The sequence below is a fragment of the Ursus maritimus genome, unplaced genomic scaffold, assembly GCF_017311325.1.
Source record: "Ursus maritimus isolate PB19 unplaced genomic scaffold, ASM1731132v1 scaffold_20, whole genome shotgun sequence".
In the NCBI taxonomy this organism is placed as follows: Eukaryota; Metazoa; Chordata; class Mammalia; order Carnivora; family Ursidae; genus Ursus; species Ursus maritimus.
In genome coordinates this window covers 10635193-10657954 of record NW_024424453.1, presented here as the reverse complement: position 1 = coordinate 10657954, position 22762 = coordinate 10635193, and the positions used below count along the sequence as shown (strand labels likewise).

Here is a 22762-nt window from a genome sequence, read left to right as displayed (position 1 = left end):
TCCCCCCCCCCCCCTTCTCCAGGCTCCCTTCCTGCCTGAGAGCCAGAAGCTCTGTTTTGGTGGTGCACCACTGGGATCTCTTGGGATGAGGCCTGATGATATAGACCACAGGGTGGTTTCCACTCCTGGGTGCCTGGTCTGTGTCCCCTGCCACCTCAGGTCTCTTCCAGGAAGCACAAATTACAGTGCTGGGGGTAGTACCAGGAAAACAGCCAGGCAAACTGGAAACCTGCACCTGGTACTCCAGATGACCTTTGTCACATCCCTGGACCCTCACCCACCCCCCCCACCAGTCTGCATGTCACAGCAGGGTGCCACCTTCCCACGTCAAAACTGGGCTCCCTCCTGAAGGCTTGAACAAACACCTGTTTGGCCCCCTCTCTTCCCTTTCTACTTCTGATCGTGCCTCTCCAATCTCCCAGCGGAGGATGGGCGGCGTCCTTATTCGGCAGAAATGGAGTGGAGAGAAAAGGGATGACAGAGGGTTGGAGGGGTGGGGGGAGGAAACCCTTCTACTACCTTCCTTCTTTTCTGAATATTCCCAGATATTGCTACAAGAGATGAGAACACCCTTGGCCGCGATAGATCTCGGAAAACTGTCTCCCGCGGCCAAAAGCACTCCCTGCCCTCCTCCCCGATTTTGAAACGAAAAGCACTTAGTAGCAAAGCCTTCGCAACCAACCAGCTCTACCCGTGAGCTGCCTTCCTCCAAGTGCGTCTCTAAAACCGAGCGAGACACAGTTGGAAGCGGACTTAACTGCGCGTCTCTTGGGGACTCTCCCAACCAGGGACGCTAGTCCCAACACGCATTCACACTGTCTGGTACACACCCCCGCGCGCTTGAGCAACTGCACTTTTACCATCATGGGCAGCCAAAGGATGACTTTTGTCAGCGCTAGGATCAAAGAAAAGCGCTTCTGCGCTACGCTCACGGTGAAGCTCCTGGTGCCATAGAGAGTCCCCCGGTTCTCACGCCGGCAGGCTCCAACCACAGCGGCAGCCTCGTGTGCCGGCCCCTGCCCGTGCTGTGCCCTCGCTGGTGGACCCGGTCCAAACACAGTGTCGGAGCTCGGAGGGCATCCCCCAGAACACCGAAGCGCAGGGCCCGGAGCATCATCTGGGGACAAGGAAAGCACTCTCCCCCCGCTTGGAGGGGTCCCAGGAGTGGAAGCTCCGCGGGAAATTTCCTGGTAGTTGGCGTGGAGTCTCGGCGGCTCCTCCGAACACAATAACTGGTGAGTGAGAGGCACCGAGAGGCCGGCGAGGAGTCCAAAGGCCGAAGTGTACACAGCGAAGAGGAGCAGCACGTAGGAGCTGGAGCAGTCCGCCAGACAACCCCAAGGCGTGCGCACGAAGGTGCCCCAGCCGCACAGCGGGAGCGCGGAGAGCAGCAGACTGGCTGCCCACAGGGTCAGCACCACGCCGAGCACCTGGCCGGATCTTCTGGAGGCTGCCTGGCTCCCCACAGCCCTGTGCATGGAATAAAAGTTGTAGGAGACTAGGAGAGTCGCCTTCAAGTTGCTCGAGAGGCCCTGGCATAAATACAGTAAGGCAGAGGTGGTACATAGAGACTGAAAGTAATCGGGGACCTCGTTTGGCCACTGCAAAAACATGAAGATGGTCACCGACAGGACACTCATGAGATCATCCCCAGACCAGGAAGCCACAAGCATGGATACAACGGTTCTGTTCTGCATTTTCAGCAGGGAAACTAGTGAATAAATGCTGCCGGCCAGGGCTGCAAGAGTCATTAAGCATGTCAGGCAAAAAAGATAGATATTCAAAGTTCTTGGTGGATTTAAAAGGTTCGTCGAATTATTGTTTTCTTTCCACGGGCCAGAGTCATTTGTTGATAAGTTACTGGAATATCCAGACATTGTCTTTGGTTAATATTTAATTTCCCTTTCAATGAGTCTGTAAATATTCTCAAAACAAAGCATGATTGTTAGTTGCAAATCAGATCTTATTCTCTCCCACCAAGTTTCCCTCTAGATGTTTCCCTGTCAGTCCGGCAGAAAATGATCAGGCATGTCTCCTTTAGATCTGACTCAACCCATATTTAAAAATTGGGTTCCATTTAAAGCATCAGTAAGAAACTTTTCAACATTCCAATTAAAAACAAACAAACCAAAAACTTCCTTCTGAAACCAGTAAGTTTCTGGCATAAAAGCAAAAATCTCCTCAGGCAGATTAAAAAACAATGATGTCTGGCTCCTTTTATGTCCTTCTTATGGAGCAAAGCAGCTTGTAGCTTGAGGTAATCAAACTCTATTCACTTTTTAAGAGCAGTAAAGCGATGCATTTGGTTCCAGAGCTGGATTCAAAGGCAGAGAGATTATCAGGTAGGTTTCAGCTTTGCAGATTCAGAGAGAGAGACACACAGGCAAAAAGGAGAGAGAGACACACACACACACAAAGAGAGAGACTGAGCACAGCTCCCCGTCGAACCGCTGTGTTCCTCAATCAGCCTGTGATCCTCGGAGCTGCAGGAAGGAGGAGTCAACTCCAAGCAGGAGAGAAGCAGGAACAAAAGGGAGGGGAGTTCAGTGTATGAGCAAATTGATGTACATCTTCTCAGCCTGCCTCATCCAAAGCAAGAAACAATGTCCTTGCTAAGCCTTCCTTTGTGGTTTTGACATATAAAACTAGCCCAGATGCTTGCTCAGACTTGATGTGAATGACAAATATCATCTTTGAGAGGTCTGAGCTACTCCACTAAGAGATTGCTTTTATTCTTATCTAGACCTCTCTGATTGATAATGCTTTAGAGGAAGAATAGTCTCAGTGCCAGTTTTAAGAGAATGGGATATACCAGCTTTGTTTTTTAAAAATATATATTGTCCTTAATAAGAATATCATAATGGTCTTCATTACACTAAACAAAATTTTGCAGTCTTTTAGCAGAGCCATACTATCTTTAGACGTGTAACTGTTTCCTGTCAATGTCGTCCAGTAAGCAAACTGCTATTTGAATAAATAATGTTTTCTAGTTGTTAAAGTCAGATGACATTACGTAGGGTCTAAAGGGAGATTACCCCACAAAAACATTTTTAACCAGAGTATTTGGGATGTTGCATACAATAACTGAATCTCTGAACTCATTAAAAAATGGTCAGTTTTGCAAGATGAGATACTTAGTAAAGAAGTAACAGACAACAGTAGTTCTGTTACCTGAGTCAGGTATTTGAGCCTAACAACTGAAACGAGGCCAGACCCCAAAATCAAAAGCACAGGCAAGGCTTTACTGGGGCCATGGCTTCAGCTGAAGGGTGAGACACCACCAACAGAGAATAGTTGTCAGCCTCCCCAATGTAGTAGAGGCCCTGCTTAGAGAAAGTTCCCTCTCAGGTTCCTGCCCAGACCAATATACTAATAAGGGAAAGGAAAAAAAATAAATAAATAAGGGCCTCTTCCTGATTGGTTGGAGGAGGCTCATCCTGATTGGTTGATATTGGCAGGCAATTCAAACAGCTCCTCGGTGCTTTTAGGAGCCCGGGTCCTCCGTTTTAAATCCAGCTTGTATATGGAGCCGCATCCCAGTTTTGCTCTGTAAAAGAAACAGTCTAACAATAACAGCCAACAGAAAGTGCCCCAAGTGCATAATGTTTTTCGCTTGGGGCTTGTTCCCATGGTCCCCAACTGTCTCAATTCTGGTCAGGCATTCCCCAGGACGCTTTAGAGTAGCACTCCTCAGCTCAGCCTCAGGAGCTGAGGGTGCCTTTCCGCATCCAGTGCTGGGGTCTGAAGGAAAGCAGGGAAGGGAAAGGAAAAAGTTGATATGATAACGATCTAAGTGAATGGAAGTGGTAATAGAACTCTGGTCATTCCTTTCATCTTAGAGGTAACTGAAGCTACATTTCAAACCTGAATCTGCTCACGTGGAAAATGATTGTATTAGTCATTGCCAGCCAGACCCATCAGTAAACACAGTAGGCACTTTGCTTATCTGGACTTGTTGTTTTATTTGCTGTTTGCTCAGCAAATGGAAACAAAACCCACCTGTCCCAGCTGGGTCAGCCCTCCAGTTCTCCCTACTGATAGTAATAGACCTTGCAGGGCAGTGTGGGTTAAAAGAATCTGGGGATAAATTCATGTTAAAATAATGTTGCTTCAGAAAGCACAAAGTGATAAACAGGACTTTCTTTTTAAAATCATTTTTGAAATTCTGTGGTATGCTCTTCTGTGTCTTTTCTGAGACCTATTCTTTCCTCCTATAAGCAAAAATAATTCTTTTCAACATGTTATTTAATCCTGGATTTTCAGTTGAATTGGACAATAAGTATGACACTGTTAAAATACAATGATTAGAAATTGATAATAGCTGTTGCAATACCATTTGAGGCCTAGAGACGTTTCCTCTATCATTACCATTAGTTTGGGGTTTTCTAGTCAATATAAATTTGGAAAAGAGACACCTAACCACTTTGTTGCCCTGGTCTCTAGGATATGACAGAAGAGGGAAGAATGTTAGCACACTTCCAAAGGTTGGTGGTAGAATTGCAGCCAGTAGGGAGCTAGGAAGGATTTCTGAATGTGAACTTCAGACCCTGCTATTGCTGGCTGTGTAATCTCAGGCTACTTCTCTTCTGTTTCTGTGTCTGTTTCCACATCTGTAAAATAAGGTGGCTTGATGGGAGTATTGTTAGGTCCTTTCAAGTGCTAAAATTAGATACAGTTTTAAAATCAGGTTAACCTTATCTTAATTTTCTTTTCTGCCTACTTCACAATAATCAATATTGTCATAAAATAAAAGGGGGAAGCCTTTAAGACCTGATGCTTGGATTCACCATGCTTTCTCTGCCCCTGCTATGATGGGGTGGAGGCCCTTACCAATGTGAAGATGGTAAAAGTTTCAAGCAGCCTGGAATGTTGGGCCAACTGAAGGATCATGGCTGCCCTGGAGATCCGAGTGAACCGATACAAGCTTTGTATGAATGAGCAGTAAAAGTTATTGTGTAAGTTAGTTGATTTGGGGGGCTGATTTTCACTGGGTGGTAGCCTAGCTCATCCTAATATGGTTAGGTAAACTATTGCCCCCCACACAGTAAATGGTGGAACCAGATTTAAAAATCATGGGGCGCCTGGGTGGCTCAGTCATTAAGTGTCTGCCTTTGGCTATATTTAATATTATCTAAGAATTATAAATAAAGGCATAATTTAATATGGCTCTAAGTCAGAGACTAACTTCATGAATCTAATCTTTAGAAACCTGCTCAACACACTGTCAACCCCAAAATGCCCCTTGATATTTGTGGGGGTTGTTTCAGAGGTCTCTCAAGTGGCAAACTGCATGATTTTTTAAAAACCTATACCTTGGATGAGACAAAATTTGGTAGTATGTATGTATGTATATATGTTAATGTATGTTAATATATGAATGATGAACGTTAATATATGTAATATGTTGATGTAGATTAGCTATAGAAAGAAATAAGGTTTGTTATTAAGGGTTGCTGCTTACTCAGTGTTTACTCATTTTGGGCAAGGACCTTGACTATGATAGTTATGTAAGGTCCACTAACCATATAATAAAGATAATATCTGGAGGGGAGTTTTTATGTAAAACTGTGTGAAGCTGTTGAATGGATTGAGAATAACAACCCATTCTGTAGAATAAAAATATAAGTACTGGGGCACCTGGGTGGCTCAGTTGGTTAAGTGTCAGACTCCTGGTTTTGGCTCAGGTCATGATCTCATGGGTCTTGAGAAGGAGCTGGGACGTGTGGGCCTCCACCCCAGCCCTGCCTTGGGCTTTGTACTCAGCAGGGAGTCTGCTTGAAATTATTTGCCTCTGCACCCCCCGTCCCTGCTCATTCACTCACGCTGTCTAAAATAAATAGATAAATCTTTAAAAATATAAACAAATAATATTTGGCTACCCTAAACATAATGGTAATTATAAACTTTCATTCATTCATTCAACATCTATTTGATGTCTAAAGGCCAGTGTGCATGCTTTCTGCCCTTGTGTAGCTTATGATCCAGTCATTTTTCATCCTATCTTCTTCCTTAAATTCCCCTCTGATTAACCTTTCATTCCAAGAGATGCAATACAATAAATATTTAATGCTTAGGTTTAGAATGTCCTCCTGCACAACAAATTGAACAAGCTTAGATTGGTAATGCAGGGAGACCCCTGTACCTAATTTTCCCAAGGTCCCTTTGAGCTACAAGGTTTCAAAGAAATTATTTCAACATATCAGTATCTCAAGGATAGAATAATATCCTCAGCTAAGTGAGCTATCACTATAAGTGATGTACAAAGGAATCTGATATTAATTTTTAGTTTCTTTTCACTAGGGAGCTGATGAAAACTCATGAGTAGCTATGAGATTAGTTCTTGGTTCTGGTCTGGTTCAGATTTCTTTTCATCTTGAATTAGCCAATATTATGCTGATCCTCAATTATTATATGACCACTCCTTCCTCTCCCCACCACCATTATTCCTGTTCCATACCAGCATATGCTGGGCCATTGCTTCAGTAAAGCCTTTTTTTAGTATTTTCAGAAACTTTTCACTCTCTACATCTATAAATGCTTAAGGTTTGCTGTAAGTACCTAAACTTCATTGACCATGTTCTCAAAGATGGTTGCTCTTTCCAGTCCTTTGTGAAATGAATGCCACTTGTTTCCCTAGGAATGGCTCCTCTGTGCCTCAGTGCTGTGGCTTTACTTTCTCATCTAAGCCCTCTGCCCTATAGGGGTGTCATTGTCTTGTCTTGAGATAATATCTGTGACATGGAAATGGGAAATATGTTTTATCTCATATCTTGGGGCAGGAAGAGTACTTTCCTTATTGAGGTCCTAGGTTACTTCATTAAGTAAAGAGAATGAGTTTGAAAGATTTCTTGGTTTGTTTTAGAGGTTGGCAAACTATGGTCTGTCTTTATAAGTAAAGTTTTAAGGGAACATAGCAACACCCATTCATTTAAGTCTTTTTATGGTTACTTTTAAGCTACGGCAACAGAGTTGAACCCTGAGTAATGTGACAGAGACTATGCAATTCACAAAGCCAAAAATATGTATTATCTGGCCCTTTACAGAAAAAAATTTGTTGATCCTTAGTTTATCTAAAAGAGGAGCATTTTAATGCAAAGTAATCTCAAATTGGTAAAATGTTTGGGTCATTTGTGAGAGCACATCCATATCTTATGTATTCTAAGATATATAATAATTTGTATTATATAATGAATTATACATTATATTTATAGGTAATTATATGTAATTAGTAATAATATCAATAACAATAATAACTATGGCTAATGTAGTTCTTAATGTGCTAGACATTCTTCAAATTTATTTACATGTATTAATTAATTTCACAATTCTATGATGTATTAGTTTTAGCCCCATTTTCCAGACAAAGAAACTGAGGCATGGAGGATAAATAACCCACCTAAAGTCACACTGCTGCTAAGTGAAGGGATTAGTTTTTGAATCCAGGTAATCCAGAGACAGACCCTGGTTTATAGAGGCAGGACTGTATGTGCTTTATTTTTCTGCCCTGTTCTCCAGATTTCTTGCCTTTGCAAACATCCTGGGAGCTTCAATAAATCAGAGGGATTGCTAGGGAAGAGAAAGCCCTGAGGCAACACACATTTCTGAGGTCCTAACTCAGTAAATAGAATGATGCAGATGGCTGCCTGTTGTTTCTTTTCATTTAGTATCCTCGAGCTCCAAGGGTTTTAAAGAAATTATCTCAGTAGCTCTTACTTCCCCAAGGAGTAGTGAAGTTTTATCCAGACTCCACAGTTAGAGCATGCAAGCAAAATCATGTATTCAAGGTGATACTATAATTAAGTGACTAAGGTAAAAATCGACCTTCCTTCTTTTCCTCATTTGTTATTTACTCACAAGGACAGAGGTGTCTCTGAGCTATGTTTTTGGGTGTATTTGAATGGAAAATTTATTTATGAAGAACATATAAAATCTTGAATGAAAGAGAGACATGGTATGGGCTTAGAAATAATAATCCTAAAGAAGTGAAAAGTGATATCAATTCTCTGGTCACTGTGGTAGAAAAGCTAGGATCCAACAACCTGGATATGATTTCTAACTCTCATCAGGCTTGCTTTGAATCCTTCAACAAGCCACTCAATCTTATCTATGCCTCAGCTCTTCATAGACAGGATAATAATACCTATCCTGGGGGAACTTTAAAAGTTCAGATGAAAAGCATCATACGAGCTTAGAACAAATAATGATGAGTTTCTGATATGCTTATCTTCATAACTGAAAGTTATCTTCAAAACATCACCAGCTCTGGGTTCTCTGGTAGATGACAATGACAGGAAAACAGTTGTGACGAAGCGTTTATCTCCTTCCTTTCCTTCCACGCCTGATACACAATCAGAACCACCAAGTCACTCGCCATTATACCATTTCCCATTTGATGCTCAAATTAAAGTGTGCAATGAAAAGAGAAAAGAGAAAAGGAGTGCGTGTTGGGGGTGAGGGTGGGGCTTATAGTAGACCTGAGGTAGCGAGGCTGATACGTGGTGGTACTGGTGGTGGTAGGTATGGGGGTTGGAGGAATATGGCCAGCCTAGCGAGGTCAGGCTTGAAAATGGGTCAGATATAACTGTAAAGTGATGACAGAAAAACCCCAAATAAAACGAAAGAAAACTATGCTCTCACTATGCAGAAGTTAATTCCTATTGGCAGTTTCATGTGTACACACAAATGGAATCTATATACATATGTAATCATACTTAAATCTTTTGTTTTTTTCATGGATCAAACCACTTTGGAGATCACGTCTTACCAGCACTTCGTTTCTATTACACAGCTGTTTTGTATTTGATTATATGAGCTATAATTAATTAGTTTCTTATTGAAGAACATGTTAAAAACTTTTTCTGATTGTTTAGCTCTAAAAATAATATTGAATGAACATCCTTATACATATATCAAAGCATCTTTTTATAAGTACGTATACAAGATAAATTCCTAACATTGGAATTGCTAGGCCAAACTCACTTTTAAGTTTTGACAGATTTGACTATGTGCCCACCAAGAAGTTAGACCAAAAACAGTAGCATAAACCTAAATATTATTAAGACTGCCTGTTTTTCAGAAGGGGGGAAATCAGAGAGGGAGACAAACCATGAGAGACTATGGATTCCAGGAAACAAACTGAGGGTTTCAGAGGGGAGGAGGGTTGGGGGATGCAGTAGTGGGGTGAAGGGTATTAAGGAGGGCATGTGTTGTGATGAGCACTGGGTGTTATATGCAACTATTGAATCATTGAGCACTATATCAAAAACTAATGATGTACTATATGGTGGCTAACTGAACATAATTAAAAAAAAGAAAAGACTGCCTGTTTTTCTCACATTCTCACCAGTACTGAGCATTATGAAAAAAAATTTTTTTGGTCAATCTACTAGATTAAAAAATATGGATTTATAAGTGGCTGTTGTGCGTGAAGGAAATAAAAAGTTTATACGTTCAGATATTTGTTCTAAATTTGTCAATTAGATTTTGATCTTGTTGATGATTAATTTTTATTTTTTAAAAAGATTATTTTATTTAGGCTGCTGAACTTGGGAGAGCATTCATTAATGAGAAACAACTCAAAAAGAAGGGGGCCTCGGTTGTACAGGGGCAAGTAAACAAAGGAACTATTGATAAAGTTGGAGGTGGTCTTATCTGGAAAAATGCCAGAACGTGGTGGCCCTTTGTATTTAGTCATTTCCAGAACATAAAGGGTGGGAATCTCTCAACCATTACTGTTTTCTTGGAGTAAAGGGCTCAAATAAAGTTCAACATTGTTATACACTCCTTTTGTTCAAAATAAATTTTGTCATTGAACAACTTAGAGGAAATCAAAGACTTCATGAGTTGGGAGAAGTAAGATCTAAGAAATAGTCTCTTAAGAGTACTTGTTAACCTATTTATGTTTTTTTTAAAGAAATCTTTACTTTTAAGGCTAATTATTAATTATTGTGTCACAGAATACTTCACATCAAAAGCATAAAATAAATTTTGTCATTTTTTGAACTAGTATGGAAGCACTTTTTACATTTATATTTTTACTTGTTGAATATATTTGGTACAAGGATTTAGAAAAGGACTTAGCTTGATTTTTTATTTCACAGGTATCTATCCAGTTGCTCCAACATTATTTTATATAATCTTTTCCCAACTGATTTGAAATGACGCTTCCAATGTACAGATGTAATAATTCCCCATATGAACTATGTCTCTTTCTAATTCTCTATTCACAGATTATTTTCTGTTGATTTCTTTCCATGAAATAATATTTTTTTATAAATTCCATTGGAGTATAACATGCATATGGAAAGTGTGCAAATAATAATTGTACAAATCAACAAATTTTCACGAAGTAAGCTCACCTGTGTAAATAGCACCTAGATGAAGAAATACATTACCAAAATGTCAGAAGCCCCCTTGTGTCCCTTCCAGTTGCTCCTCTCCCCTACCCCACGAGTCACCAATATTCTGACATTTAATCTATAATCGTAGACTAGTTTTCCTTGGAAAGATAAAGTATGCATTCCTATGTATCTAGCTCCATTTGCTCAACACCATGTTTGTGAGATGTATCCATGTTTTTTAATATAGTGGTTCTTTCTCTTTTGTGTAGTTCTCCATATTTATGAATATCCCATAATTTGTCAATGACACCAGAGGTGGACGTTAGTGTTGTTGCCAGTTGGGGGCTATTATGAACAAATGCTTGTAGACTTCACCCTAGTTGCAAGCTAATAAACTAGCTTGCTACAATTTCATGGCAAAATACAGGGGATTCCTAGATCAGAAGTAAATAACTTTATTATAGCAATAGCAGTAGAATATCAGTATTTTCTTGTGTGTGCTTCCCAAGCCCAACTTTCCACAGATTAACACTAGAAGGCCAAATGACCACCTGCACACACAATAGAGATTGTGTTATGGGGGAGAAACCCTGAACTAGCTTAGGAAATACAAATAGTTTATCATGGTCAGTAACTATGCCTGCCCTTCACTCTGGAGGGAGACACTATTTTTTCTTTCAAGGCTGTAAGCACACCTGCCTTTTACTTTGGATACAGACATCGTTGAAACTAGAATATAGAAAGGTAGTCAGTTCTCTGCTTGTAAGACATTCAGAAACATGAGATATGCACGGATAATTGTCACCCAATAAGTACAGAACAAGTATACCCACTATTACCGTTACTGTTGAACATGTTTCTGGGGGTCCTAACCAATGTTATGAGGAAAAGAATACAAACAGGAGTTTGGAAGGGATGGAAGTTAAGAAAGAAAATTAGTCTTATGTGCATATGATATGATCATAAAACTAGGAAGCAAAAGAACTTACAGACAAATTATTACAACTATTATGAAAATTCATCTTTTGGGCAAAAGATCAATTTTTAAAAATCAATAGCAGCACTAACCAACTAGAAAATGTAATAAAATACTTATTTTCATAATTTCAGCCCTTGAAGCACTAAAAATCATGAAATGTCTAAGGAATTAATTTAACCATAAAACTCAAGCCCTACTTAGGAAAAATTTTAAAAGGCTGAAGAAGATGATTTAAATAAATGGAGAGATATTACATGATTCTGGATAAAGTGACAGAGTATTACAACGATATAGATTCTTTCTAAATTTATCTGTACAATGCATTTCCAATCAAAATTCTAGTGGAATTTTTTAAAGAACTCAAGAAACAGCTTAAACTTTATTTGGAAGATTAGAGGTCCATGAATAGCCAAGTCAGTGTTATTAAAGAGAAATAATGCATAAAATGAAGCCATTGTTCTAAAGGTGGTGTGATATTAGTATAAGAACACATGGGCTACCAATGCAACAGAACAGGGAGTTCAGAGATGGGTCTGTGCATATCTGACAACGTATATTACAAACATGTCCCCATGAAGGATGAGCTATAGAGTAGGTGATGGCTTACTTTATGGAAAAAATAAAAATGGATCCTGATCATGTACTACATTTAGAGGTGATTTGGGATAAATGAAAGACTTAAATGTAAAAGGCAAACTATTAAGATCTTTTGTAATCCAGAGCAGTGAAGGTCTTACTAATTAAAATTGAACACATACAAATCAAAAGGGGAAAACTTTGATGAAGCTTTTTACATTAAAATTAAGAATTAAGTATTTCTGCTAAAAAAACAAATACCATGAGCAAGGTTTGTAAAGAGTTTACAAAAGGAAAGACTATTTTTTATAATTGCTAAAACCAAAGAAAAACAGAAGATGATTAATGTCTATTAGAAGTAGTAGCTTCACCTGTAACTGGCTAATTTCACGTAGCATAATGTCCTTAAGATCATTCATATTGTCACATATTGGTGGATTTCCTTCCTTTTTTAAGGCTGAATAATATCCCCTTATATGTATAGATCACATTTTTTTAAAAGATTTTATTTATCTATGTGAGAGGGACAGAAAGAGAGTAGAAGGAGGGGCTGGGGAGGGGCAGAGGGACAAGCAGACTCCCCGCTCAGTGGGGAGCCAACTGCAGGGCTCATCCCAGGGCCCTGACATCTTGACCTGAGTCAAAGTCAGCCACTTAACTGGCTGAGCCATCCAGGCACCCTAGATCACATTTTCTTTATTCATCTACCAAGGCACATTTAGATCATATCCACATCTTGGCTGTTGTGAATGTCACTTCAATGAACGGGGAAGTGCAGATATCTCTCTGAAATGGCTAACAGTACTGTATTGTAAATGATAAACACATTGGATCCCTAAGGAGTAAGGGAAGTGGGATTGTGGTATAGAAATAAAAGACAAAAAGAAAAATAATTTATTTCATTTGGGTTTTCAAATATATTTGCATGAGTTGAGCAAGTCATTCTCCAGTGATTTTTATGATTTTCTCATATCTTGGCTCCTTCCTTTTTTTTTTTTTTAAGATTTTATTTATTTATTTGATGTAGCCAGCGAGAGAGGGAACACAAGCAGGGGGAGTGGGAGAGGAAGAAGCAGGCTCCCAGCAGAGGAGCCCGATGCGGGGCTCGATCCCAGAACCCTGGGATCAGGCCCTGAGCCGAAGGCAGATGCCTAATGACTGAGCCACCCAGGCACCCCTATTTCTCTCCTGCTAAGTTTCATTTTGAATATTTTTTGTTTTGGCACTTTACTTTCTTGATTAGATTTTAGCAGATAATCTATTTTATTGCTTTATTTAAAGCACCAGCTTCTGGATTTATTTACGAATTCACTGTTTTTCTTCTTTTATTCATTAAATTAAAAAATGACTTTATTTTTATTTTTTAACTTCTTGGGTTGAATAATTAGTTAATTACATTTGTTTTTGCTTAGCAGTGTGAATGCTTAAAAAATATACATGTATAAAATTATTTTTTAAAGTCTATACTTTGTTATAGCTAAATCTCATAGGTTCTGATTTGGAGTGAGAACAGAAGTATTAGTCTAAATGTGCTGGAACCAGATGGTATTTTCCAATTGTGAATATTTTGCTGTCTATGGAAGAATAATTCTGGAGAAGCATCTTCTCTTTTGAGCTCAAATTAATCTTGTTCCTTCGTTTCCAACCTTGTGGATATGTTTATTTCATTGAATGACCACCAAATTAAACTCTTTCTCTAATTTCAATGACAAGCCCTACTGATCACAATAGGATTTATCTGCTGCTTGAAAATGAATAGCTTTCTGTTTTGGATTTTGATTGTTTCATTGGGCTTTGCCCTGGCTGTGGTGAATTCTAGAGTCTTCTTCAGCGCCTCCTCATAGAATGGGCAGCAGATTTGCATAGAATGAGCAACACAGGAGAGGAGATGAAGGAGAATGTAGGGATTCATATTACTTTCATTATCATCATTTAAAAAAGTATATGCATTTTGGTCTGCTTTTCGTTTAGATCCCAAATTATTTGAAAGAATTTTCTTTCAATTTCCAGATGGGAGGATTTTTAAAAATATTTTCTACATACTTCTAGTAGTATTATATTGGATGAGAGAAAATGACCCACATTATTTATTAATTTTGGAATGAATTTAGGTTTTCTTGGTTGTATATTTAGTTCATTTTTATGGAAGATCCATGGGCACTTAAAAAGAAGATATATTCTCTGTTTTAAGATATAGCACTCCATAGACTTTTGTATAACTGCTCTGGACTATAGTGTTAAAAGATAAACTAAGGCATAATAAAAATTTTTTTAAGTTTTAAAAGTTTTATTTTAGCAAAAGTTGATTTGAGTTGGGCAGTCCCAAACCAGAATTGGTTAGGAGTGCTTCACTGAGAGGAGCTGGGGTAGCTACTTGCATGGAGAAGGTATGGAAGCAAAGAAAGGCAATGATCCATTGCCTATGGCTTGAAGCCCAGTTGGCTGTTTGTAATTATTGGTTGTCCTTAGGTTGTCCAAGCCTGGAGGCATTTACAGATTTAGATTTTGGTTTGCTCTGTAGGCCACAATGGCTTTAGAGCCACCTCCAAGTAATGGCCTCCTCGTTTGATTAATTTAACAATGGAAACATGTATTTGCCTTGTCCTCTTCCCACCACCTTCAGTACAAAATTTACTGATTTGGACACCTTCATTAAAGATGGAGTTTTATTCTCTATTTTTCATTTTCCTTTTTTGGGGGAGGGGTGGTTAGTTTATAGAGGATAGTTGAGTAGAAAAACCTTTTCACTATTATCTTTGATTAGAAATCCCCCTAGTAAATACTTTAAAGTAAAATTTGAAGATAATGATAATGAAGCCCAAGTTAAATACATAGAGCTCAAGAATTCATTTGCTTCAAGTGAAAGCAGAGAGCCTGCGTTAACACTCATGTTCAACAGTAAAAATTCTTTAAAATACTTCACAACACTCCTCCAATTCTCTCTTTATACTAAAATTTTATTGTCTTAAAGATTCTGATTCCTAGAATCTCCTTAGAAGATTGTTAGATTGAAGCCTGATGTCTTTTTATTTTATTTATTTATTTATTTATTTATTTATTTATTTATTTATTTTTATAGAGTTTGGTTATAATGGGATTTTGCCAATTAAAAAACCCAACATTTGTATTTTTTAAATATTTATAATATTAATGTAAACATTATAGTCAAGTTTCTTAACTAAACCAATGAATACTCTCAGTCGGTAAGAGAACTGATTAATCTTAATTATAAAAATGGATTTAGTGATGCCTGGGTGGCTCATGCCTTCAGCTCATGTCATGATCCCAGGGTCCTGGGATCAAGTCCTGCATTGGGCTTCTTGCTCAGGGGGAGAGCCTGCTTCTCCCTCTGCCAGCCCCTCCCCCTGCTTGTACACTTTCTCTCTCTCTCTCCCTCCCTCTGACAAATAAATAACATCTGAAAAATAAATAAAAATGGATTTTAATATATATTGGTAATGGGTAAACAGTTATATAAATAATAATTATGAACAAGAAAAAAACCCTCCTTGATGATTTTCTCTTCTTTCAAAATCACCTGCTAGGAAGACTTCAGCTTGTATTGTGTCACACACAGAGTAAGCACTGAGTATTTGTTTTATTGAGTTGAACTAAAACTGCCTTTGTAAACAAACAATGGTGAAGAAATAAAGATGAAGGTAGAGTAATAGCAACTTATCATTTTAGGTCAGGTTCTCAACCTCTGAAAAAAATCTGGGTGTCTTGAGTATGTCTTGAAGTTGAGGTTGAGAGGAGTCTTTAAAATATTCCAAATAAGAGGCTCTTGAAAAAACTGGGTGTGGAAAAGTCTGAGAAAGAAACATTTTTAGGGTTTTGATGGTAAAAGTGATAATACTTCACTTTTATTGAGTGGATATTACATGCTAGAGTCTCTTCCAAATGCTTTACTTATGATAGGCGTCACTGAACATTTTATATGGTTTTCGTATGGAAGTGAAATTAGATTTATTCTTTGATTCTCCATCTGAAGAAATTAGGACCACACTGTGTAAATTAGAAAGAGGCAGATTTAAAGTGAATATATGAATTTTAAAAGGAAACCACCAGAACTCTTTGCAATTGAAATGAAGATCTCCCAAAGTAGTGAGATTCCCTATCATGGGAAGTGTCCAAAGAGCACCTGGGTTCTTACTGGCTTGGGACATTTTAGAGATAATTCTTAATTCCAATTGAAGGTTAAACTGAGTGACATAGAAAACCTATTCCAATTCTGAAAATCTGTGGTTCTAGGTTCCATTTCTTGGATCTCTTTAAGGAAAGTAATGCATTTTTAGAAATAAAAATACAAGCTTTTGATATTGAGAAGTTGAAGTTACAGCAAATTTAATCTTATCCTAGAAGATTTTGGGACACACATTAAAATAGTAAATTGCAGGCTAGTTAGTATTTGATTAATAAAACCAATAAAACACATTTGTCTCTAAAATGTAGCCCCAGAAGAGAGTTTTACTCTATTGTTAACATAGCCAATAACCAACGTACAACTCCCATTAGTTTATTGAAAAGACAACAATATGAAAATATTATTTTTATAGTTCCACTTATCCACAATTAAATACATTCAATGCATAAATAAAGCTCTTTAGTTTAGATTTTCTCTCTTTCCTTCCCTCCTCCTCCCTCAGTCTGTTTCTGTCTCTTTCTTCTTGTTTCTCATGTAATTCTTCCAAACACAGAATTTCCTTTTAGGAACTTTTGGAAACAGAAATGGCATAGAGGCAAAATATAATTAGAATGTTTTTGTTTTCTCAGAAGGATTACAGAAATGGACTCTGTATCTTTTATTACATGCTAGCATCTTTAAATGATGATGCATCTTAGTACTTTACATTACTTTTAATATTTTTATTCGTAAAGTGATTTACAGTTTACTAAGCAATTTTACCTATATTCTGATTGTCTTTACTCCCACTACAGTATAGCTGATTTAACAGATATTTACCAGAATTCATTATCTTTTGCCTTTTGCATGTGTAGCTACATTTCAAAATTTTCAGTGTGTACAAGAAATTACTATGGCATATAATTTCCCTCATAGATTTTTTTCTTTTTCTGGTCAAAAACAATCTCTTTTTTGGAAAGCTTATGATTCTCTGAATGTTAGTCACCATCATGAACATTTCATTTTCAGAGAACATTTTAAATATAAAGAACAATGTTTCTGTGATTACAAATCAATTTCAACAAAATTTGTAGAGTTTGAGATGCTGTGTGTTCAGCTAGATATACTCACTAGCTAAATGTCTCACTCTTACACAAAAGACTTGTCAGGCACAAATTGGGTAAAACTATTGATAAATTAATACTTGGCATGAACCTTTTGGATGCTTAGAAATACTCAACATGATGAATGTTGCATTGGGAATGACATGCCCTAGCTATGTGTCAAAGAAAGAACTGACTTTCAGTTGCTCAGAACTGCTTTCATGTTTGGAATGTTTATCTGAAGTTGGTGTTGACAGGAACATGATATTTTATGGGGCTTTAGAGATCTTGATAACATGGAAAATATTCCTTGTGAAGTTAGCAGAATAAAGAACTGGTTTCTTCCTTAACTCTGTGTTTCTGTGCATTTTACGGCCCCAATAGAAGCTGGGTTGTGAGTGATTTTTGAAGGAGACTCTGGAGGTTTGTCTGTGCTTTGGAGGTATGGCTTGAGTGCTTTAGAATCTAATGAAATGTTTCTCTGAAGCTGTCAAGATCTCTAGTATGGTTAACTTTTTTGCCAACCAAGATTTCATTTAAGAATAATCAGAGATAGCACATTGGGGGCATAGTAGGTTTTGTGATAAAAATCTCAAATAACTGATATCTTTTGCAAAGAGTTAGATTGATTGCCTAGAGGCACTGAGATTTTGTAATCCAAGTAAATAGATAAATCAGTTTCCACCATTTAAACCTGAGTTTGACACAAATCCCTAGATGTGCTACGTGCAATTTACCTCAGCATAAAAGTCATAGAATCATGACTCATTCTTCTTACCTATCCAAAGTTAGTGGTTGAACTGTTTTTTATAAGTCTAGAGAGCAACTATAACCCAGATGATGGGTACAGCCTTTTAAGTTTTACCAATAAATTGTTCAAGAACGAAATTGGTATCATGATATTTTCAAGCTAGTTTTTACAAAGACTCTTTAGATACTGTTAGGATTTTCATAGCATTTTGCTATTACAGAGTTGTGATGGGTGACTCAAAGTTAAAAATAAATTTGGTCTAGTGCATTAAGCTCTATTTTTTGGTAATTATCTTAAACTGGGTGTCAGTCCATATCATTATAAATAAAAGTCTAAAATGCAGAATGAATGGATTTTAAGAGTAGATAGTGTTATTATACCCAGAAAAGAGGTATAGGGTCCCTGAAAAAGCCCCATGAATTAAGAAGAAAGTATTTTATTTTTCCTTGGAAGAGCTTTAATTCTCAATCTGCTGTTATAATCAAAAAACTATAGAGCTGCAAAGGACCTTTTGATTCATTAGTCAATGCCTTATTTTGGAGAGTTGGAAACTGAGGCTCAGAGAAGCAAGTGACTCATCTGAGGTCAGGAGCTAGCTAATGGTAGAGCTGGCCCTGATTCTAAGCCCATCAAGAATTAAATAATGCTTTAATTTATTTGGCAGCATTTTAAGAATATGAAATTTCCCAGTTCTTCTCCTAGGCCATTTGAAACTGTTTAAGAAATGACTTTCTGGTACTCTGAGTCTTTTTTTCTTTTTCTTCCACTCCTAGTGTCCATCCAACTTCATTTCCCTGCCTCTGCACCTCCCATCCCCTCTAACAGATTTTTCTGCAGGCCCAGACCCACCTGATTTTCTGGCTAGATCTGAATGAGGTAAGATGTATAATGTAGTCAGTTTTGTTTACCTTCTGCCTCGAGTTAGGGACACTTTGGCTTAAACCACCATCTCAAAACTGTTTATTTGTTCTTAGAAGATAATAATTTCAGATCTTATTTTCTATCTAGAGTAAAAATAAATAAATGAAATGAATAATCCATCATTAGTTTATTTATTCAACAAGTATTCATTGAGCCATTACTGTGGGCCAGACATTGTGCTAGGAAGTGGGGATGCAAAAATGAATAATCCATGCTGCATGCCTTCAAGGACTTGACAGTCTAGTTACAGGTGTTATAATGTTTTATATGTCTCCTGGAGGCCCAGGTGAGGCTCACCTGATGCAAATTACCTCCCTCCTACTAGGAAGCCCTTGAATGCCTCATGGTTCACACCAGATATTCCATACGAATTTTTAGAATTTTTATTTAACAAACACACAGCACCATGTGCCAGGCACTATTCCAAGAACTTTACAATTGGTAATTCATTCAATCTTCTGTCAACCCTAAGAGGTAGGTTCTATGGTTATTCCCACTTTAAGATGAAGAAATAGGCACAGAGAAGTTAAGTAAATTATCTAGGCCCACAGAGCTAATAAGTGGTGAAATTAGGATTTGAACCCAGGTTCAAATGAAGAGGGAGCACTGATGAATTCCATTTTTAGTAATAAAAAGGGGAGGAGAACAGAAGGACGTTAGAACTTCTGGAAATTAGTTTAAGAAAAGATTCAGAGAATGAAAAGGGTACTATGAGAACTTTTGAAGATTTGATGTGCTGGTCTGTTTGCCTACAGTAAACTATAGAAAAGCTAATTAGATAAAGGTCTAGTGTGCTTATTTTGAGATTCAACAGAAAACAGCCTGGGAAAATGGCATCAGATTTTTGTTTAAACCTTCCCCCTTTCCTTGGTTAGTATCAGCACTATCCACTCAACCTACCCAACCAGAACCGACAGTCTACCATAATTGGGCACTCGTTGAAGTCACCTGAGGGGAAAATTTTAAAAATCCTGGTATGTGGGTCAGAGTCTGGCCCAATTAAACCAAAATCTCTGGGGTGGGAATTTTCTTTTTCTAAGCTTCCCAGGCAATTCCAATGTGCAGCTATGTTTGGGAACCAATAGCTTCAAGTGCTTTTCAAACTTTAGCATGCGCTGGAATCCCCTAGAGGGCTTATTAAACATGGATTGCTGGGCCCCATATCCAGAGTTTCTGATTTAGAAGGTCTGGAGTGAGGTCAGAGAATTTATATTTCTACAAAGTTCCTAGGAGATACTTATGCTTCTGTTCCAGGTGCTCTGCTTTAAGAACCACTGGCCTAACCACTTCTCTTACTTTATAACCCCCTTTCTGATCATTCACAAAGTTTCCTGAATCCTACCTTCTAAATATCCTCACATCCAGGTTTCCTTTCCATTCACTTGTCTCTCGCCTAATTCTCCCCTCTTAAAATAGCTTTTGTCCTGTGTTCCTGTTTTCAGTCTTACCCACTCCAATTCATTTCCTCATTGCTTCCAGAGTAATCTTTCTAAAAATATGTGTATTATGGGACCATGACTCTACAGGTTCGAATTGTTTGAAGTGTGAAATCCAATGACTCTTCTATAGTCACCTGTATTTCTACTACTTATTCCATATTCTAGCCAACTTTCTTGGTTCTTTCCTCACCGCCAGGAAAATCTTAGCACCTCTTTTCCATCTTGTACAGCATTGAATCTGTACCTCTGTCATAGTATTCATAGGTCATACAGTGATTATTTAGACAGAAGTCTTCCCTTCTTCACTGTGTAATAGGTGGGGATAGTATTGTGTGTTATTCATCATTGTATACCAAGGATTTAGAACAGTGTTTGGAGAAAGAAAGAGTCTGATAAATATCTGCTGAATTAGTTGCATTTGTAAACTAATTTACTCCAAGTTTCTCCTAATAACCTTTTGGAAAATTCTTTAGTGAGGCTTTAAGTAAACAGAAACTTACACTTGATCATTGCCAATGTAATTATCACTGTGGTGGTTTTTTCTTTTTGTTTTTCTTTTTTTAAAGTTTATGTATTTTTAGTAATCTGTACACCCAACATGGGGTTCAAACACATCACACTCCTCCAACTGAGCCAGCCAGGTTCCCCTGTAGTGATGTTTTCTGATACAGACTGACTTCTGAAAGAAATTGAGAGCTTTTGAAATCTTAACCATCTAAAAAAGTCAAGATTTTTTCCAGAACAGAATGTTGTAAGTCATTGTATGAACATAATTTAAAATATTTAAGTTTTTATTTTCTTCATTATAGTCAGATATGCTTTGTATGTGCATACAGAGTAAATTGTGGTCTTTCAGTAATGGGATGTGTTTATGATATTAAGCATACCATTCAAAACATTATCCTGTAACTTTGGCAGTGAAACTTTATTCAGTTTATATAAATTGTGAGAAATTGACACATTCTCAAATTGACATTAGAAAGAAGATAATGATGTACATTTTTAAAAGCTCAACTTAAAACTCTAAATTGTGGGGCCTGACTAAAATTAATCATATTACATATACTCTAAATCTTTGAGTAGAAATTTAGGGTTTTTTCACATGTTGATTTATATTTTATTCAAGTGATTTTCCAACTTTTATGTGTATCAGAATCAACCAGACTTATAATAATTCACAAGTTGCCCCACACCCAAACACAACATATCAGAATCTCTTAGGGGTGGGGCACAGGCATCTGTAACAAATTCTCAGAGTGATTCAGATGCATACAAAAATTGTTTTTAATTGTTTTGTTTCATCACTATAAACTTTTCAACTATTCCTAAAGGGGACTTATTCCCTCTAGTTTTTCAACACTTAAGAGAGAGGTAACCATTTATTATATCTTTGTTGCAACCTCTGTATTATTGAATAATAATAAAAACTGTATGGAAAGATGGGTTATCACGCTTCTCTGAATTATACCTCAAGGAGAATGAGAGTGAAGAAAGCGCTTTGCCAAGATGTGAAGTCAAGTGACACTTTTGACTATAATAATCTCAAGAAAATAAGCCAAGTACAACATGGTAGCCATTATAAAGACCAATATTTTGAAAATCCTCTTTATTCGTTGGTTTCTTGCTATTAAGCTGCCACAGAATCAGTCTAAATCTAGGTTCCCATACTTCAGGATCATTAAATAAATTAATATTTAAGTTAATTTGTGACACAATGATACATTTCTCTCTTCTTAAATACATGGATCATATTAGATCAAAATGTTAGCTCGACATGTTCCTTTTTGTCAATACATAAATAATCCTTATACACAAGCTTAGTGTAAAAGCCAAAAGGGTACTACTTGATTCAGTGTTCCTTTTGGGATAAATTTTACACTGTTAACCAAATCATACACACATGCATACAGAGGTTAAGAAGGCAAAGTACGTGAGTGTCTGATCAATGCTTTGCTAAGGCATGGGTAGAAATTTAGTTGTGATTTAGGATGTAATGAAATTTATAAATGGCAATGTTACTCTATCTGAATCTTAGTTTATATAAAGTCATATACTAGGCTTAAAACAAAAGTTTTCTGTTTTCTCCATATGGTAGATGTTTGTTTTTTGCTATCCAGTATTTGTTCTCCTACCTATGGTGAAACACCCCAATTTTTCCTTTTTGGGGGAATTACTTCTTTGTTGTGTGCAGTGATGATTCTTCTGGGGTAATCTCAATTTACCACATTTCCAAGAAGATTCTCCTTTGTTTTCTCAGTAGTGCTAATTTTGGATGCTTCCCTGGTCAAACATTTAATAGTGATAACCACTATTTATTGGGCAACTACGATTTGCAAGAGTAAATATTTAAGTATGTAACTCTCAAGAATGAAGACTGCTTTAAAAAAAGAGAGAGAGATTTATTTATTTATTTTAGAGAGAGGGAGAAAGAGTGAGAGACAGCACAAGTGGGAGGGGCAGAGGTAGAGGGAGAGAGAATCTCAAACAGACTCCATGCTGAGTGCGGAGCACAAATCGGCACTCGATCTCA

General features: G+C 37.6%; 1 protein-coding gene and 1 long non-coding RNA gene across 2 annotated transcripts in view; one reads left to right on the top strand and one right to left on the bottom strand.

Moving 5' to 3' along the window:
• Positions 1–1954, bottom strand: part of GPR149 (G protein-coupled receptor 149) — a 55854-nt gene extending 53900 nt beyond the window's left edge. Inside the window, exons 1-2 of the mRNA XM_008706922.1 lie at positions 1038–1954; positions 861–1001 (exon numbers count right to left, since the gene is read on the bottom strand). Of these exons, the coding sequence (XP_008705144.1) occupies positions 861–1001; positions 1038–1877 (981 nt within the window). The 5' untranslated portion in view covers positions 1878–1954. The remainder of the gene's footprint in view (positions 1–860; positions 1002–1037) is intronic.
• LOC103677670 overlaps positions 1–22762 on the top strand; it is a 332269-nt gene that overhangs the window by 66813 nt on the left and 242694 nt on the right. The window lies entirely within an intron of this gene.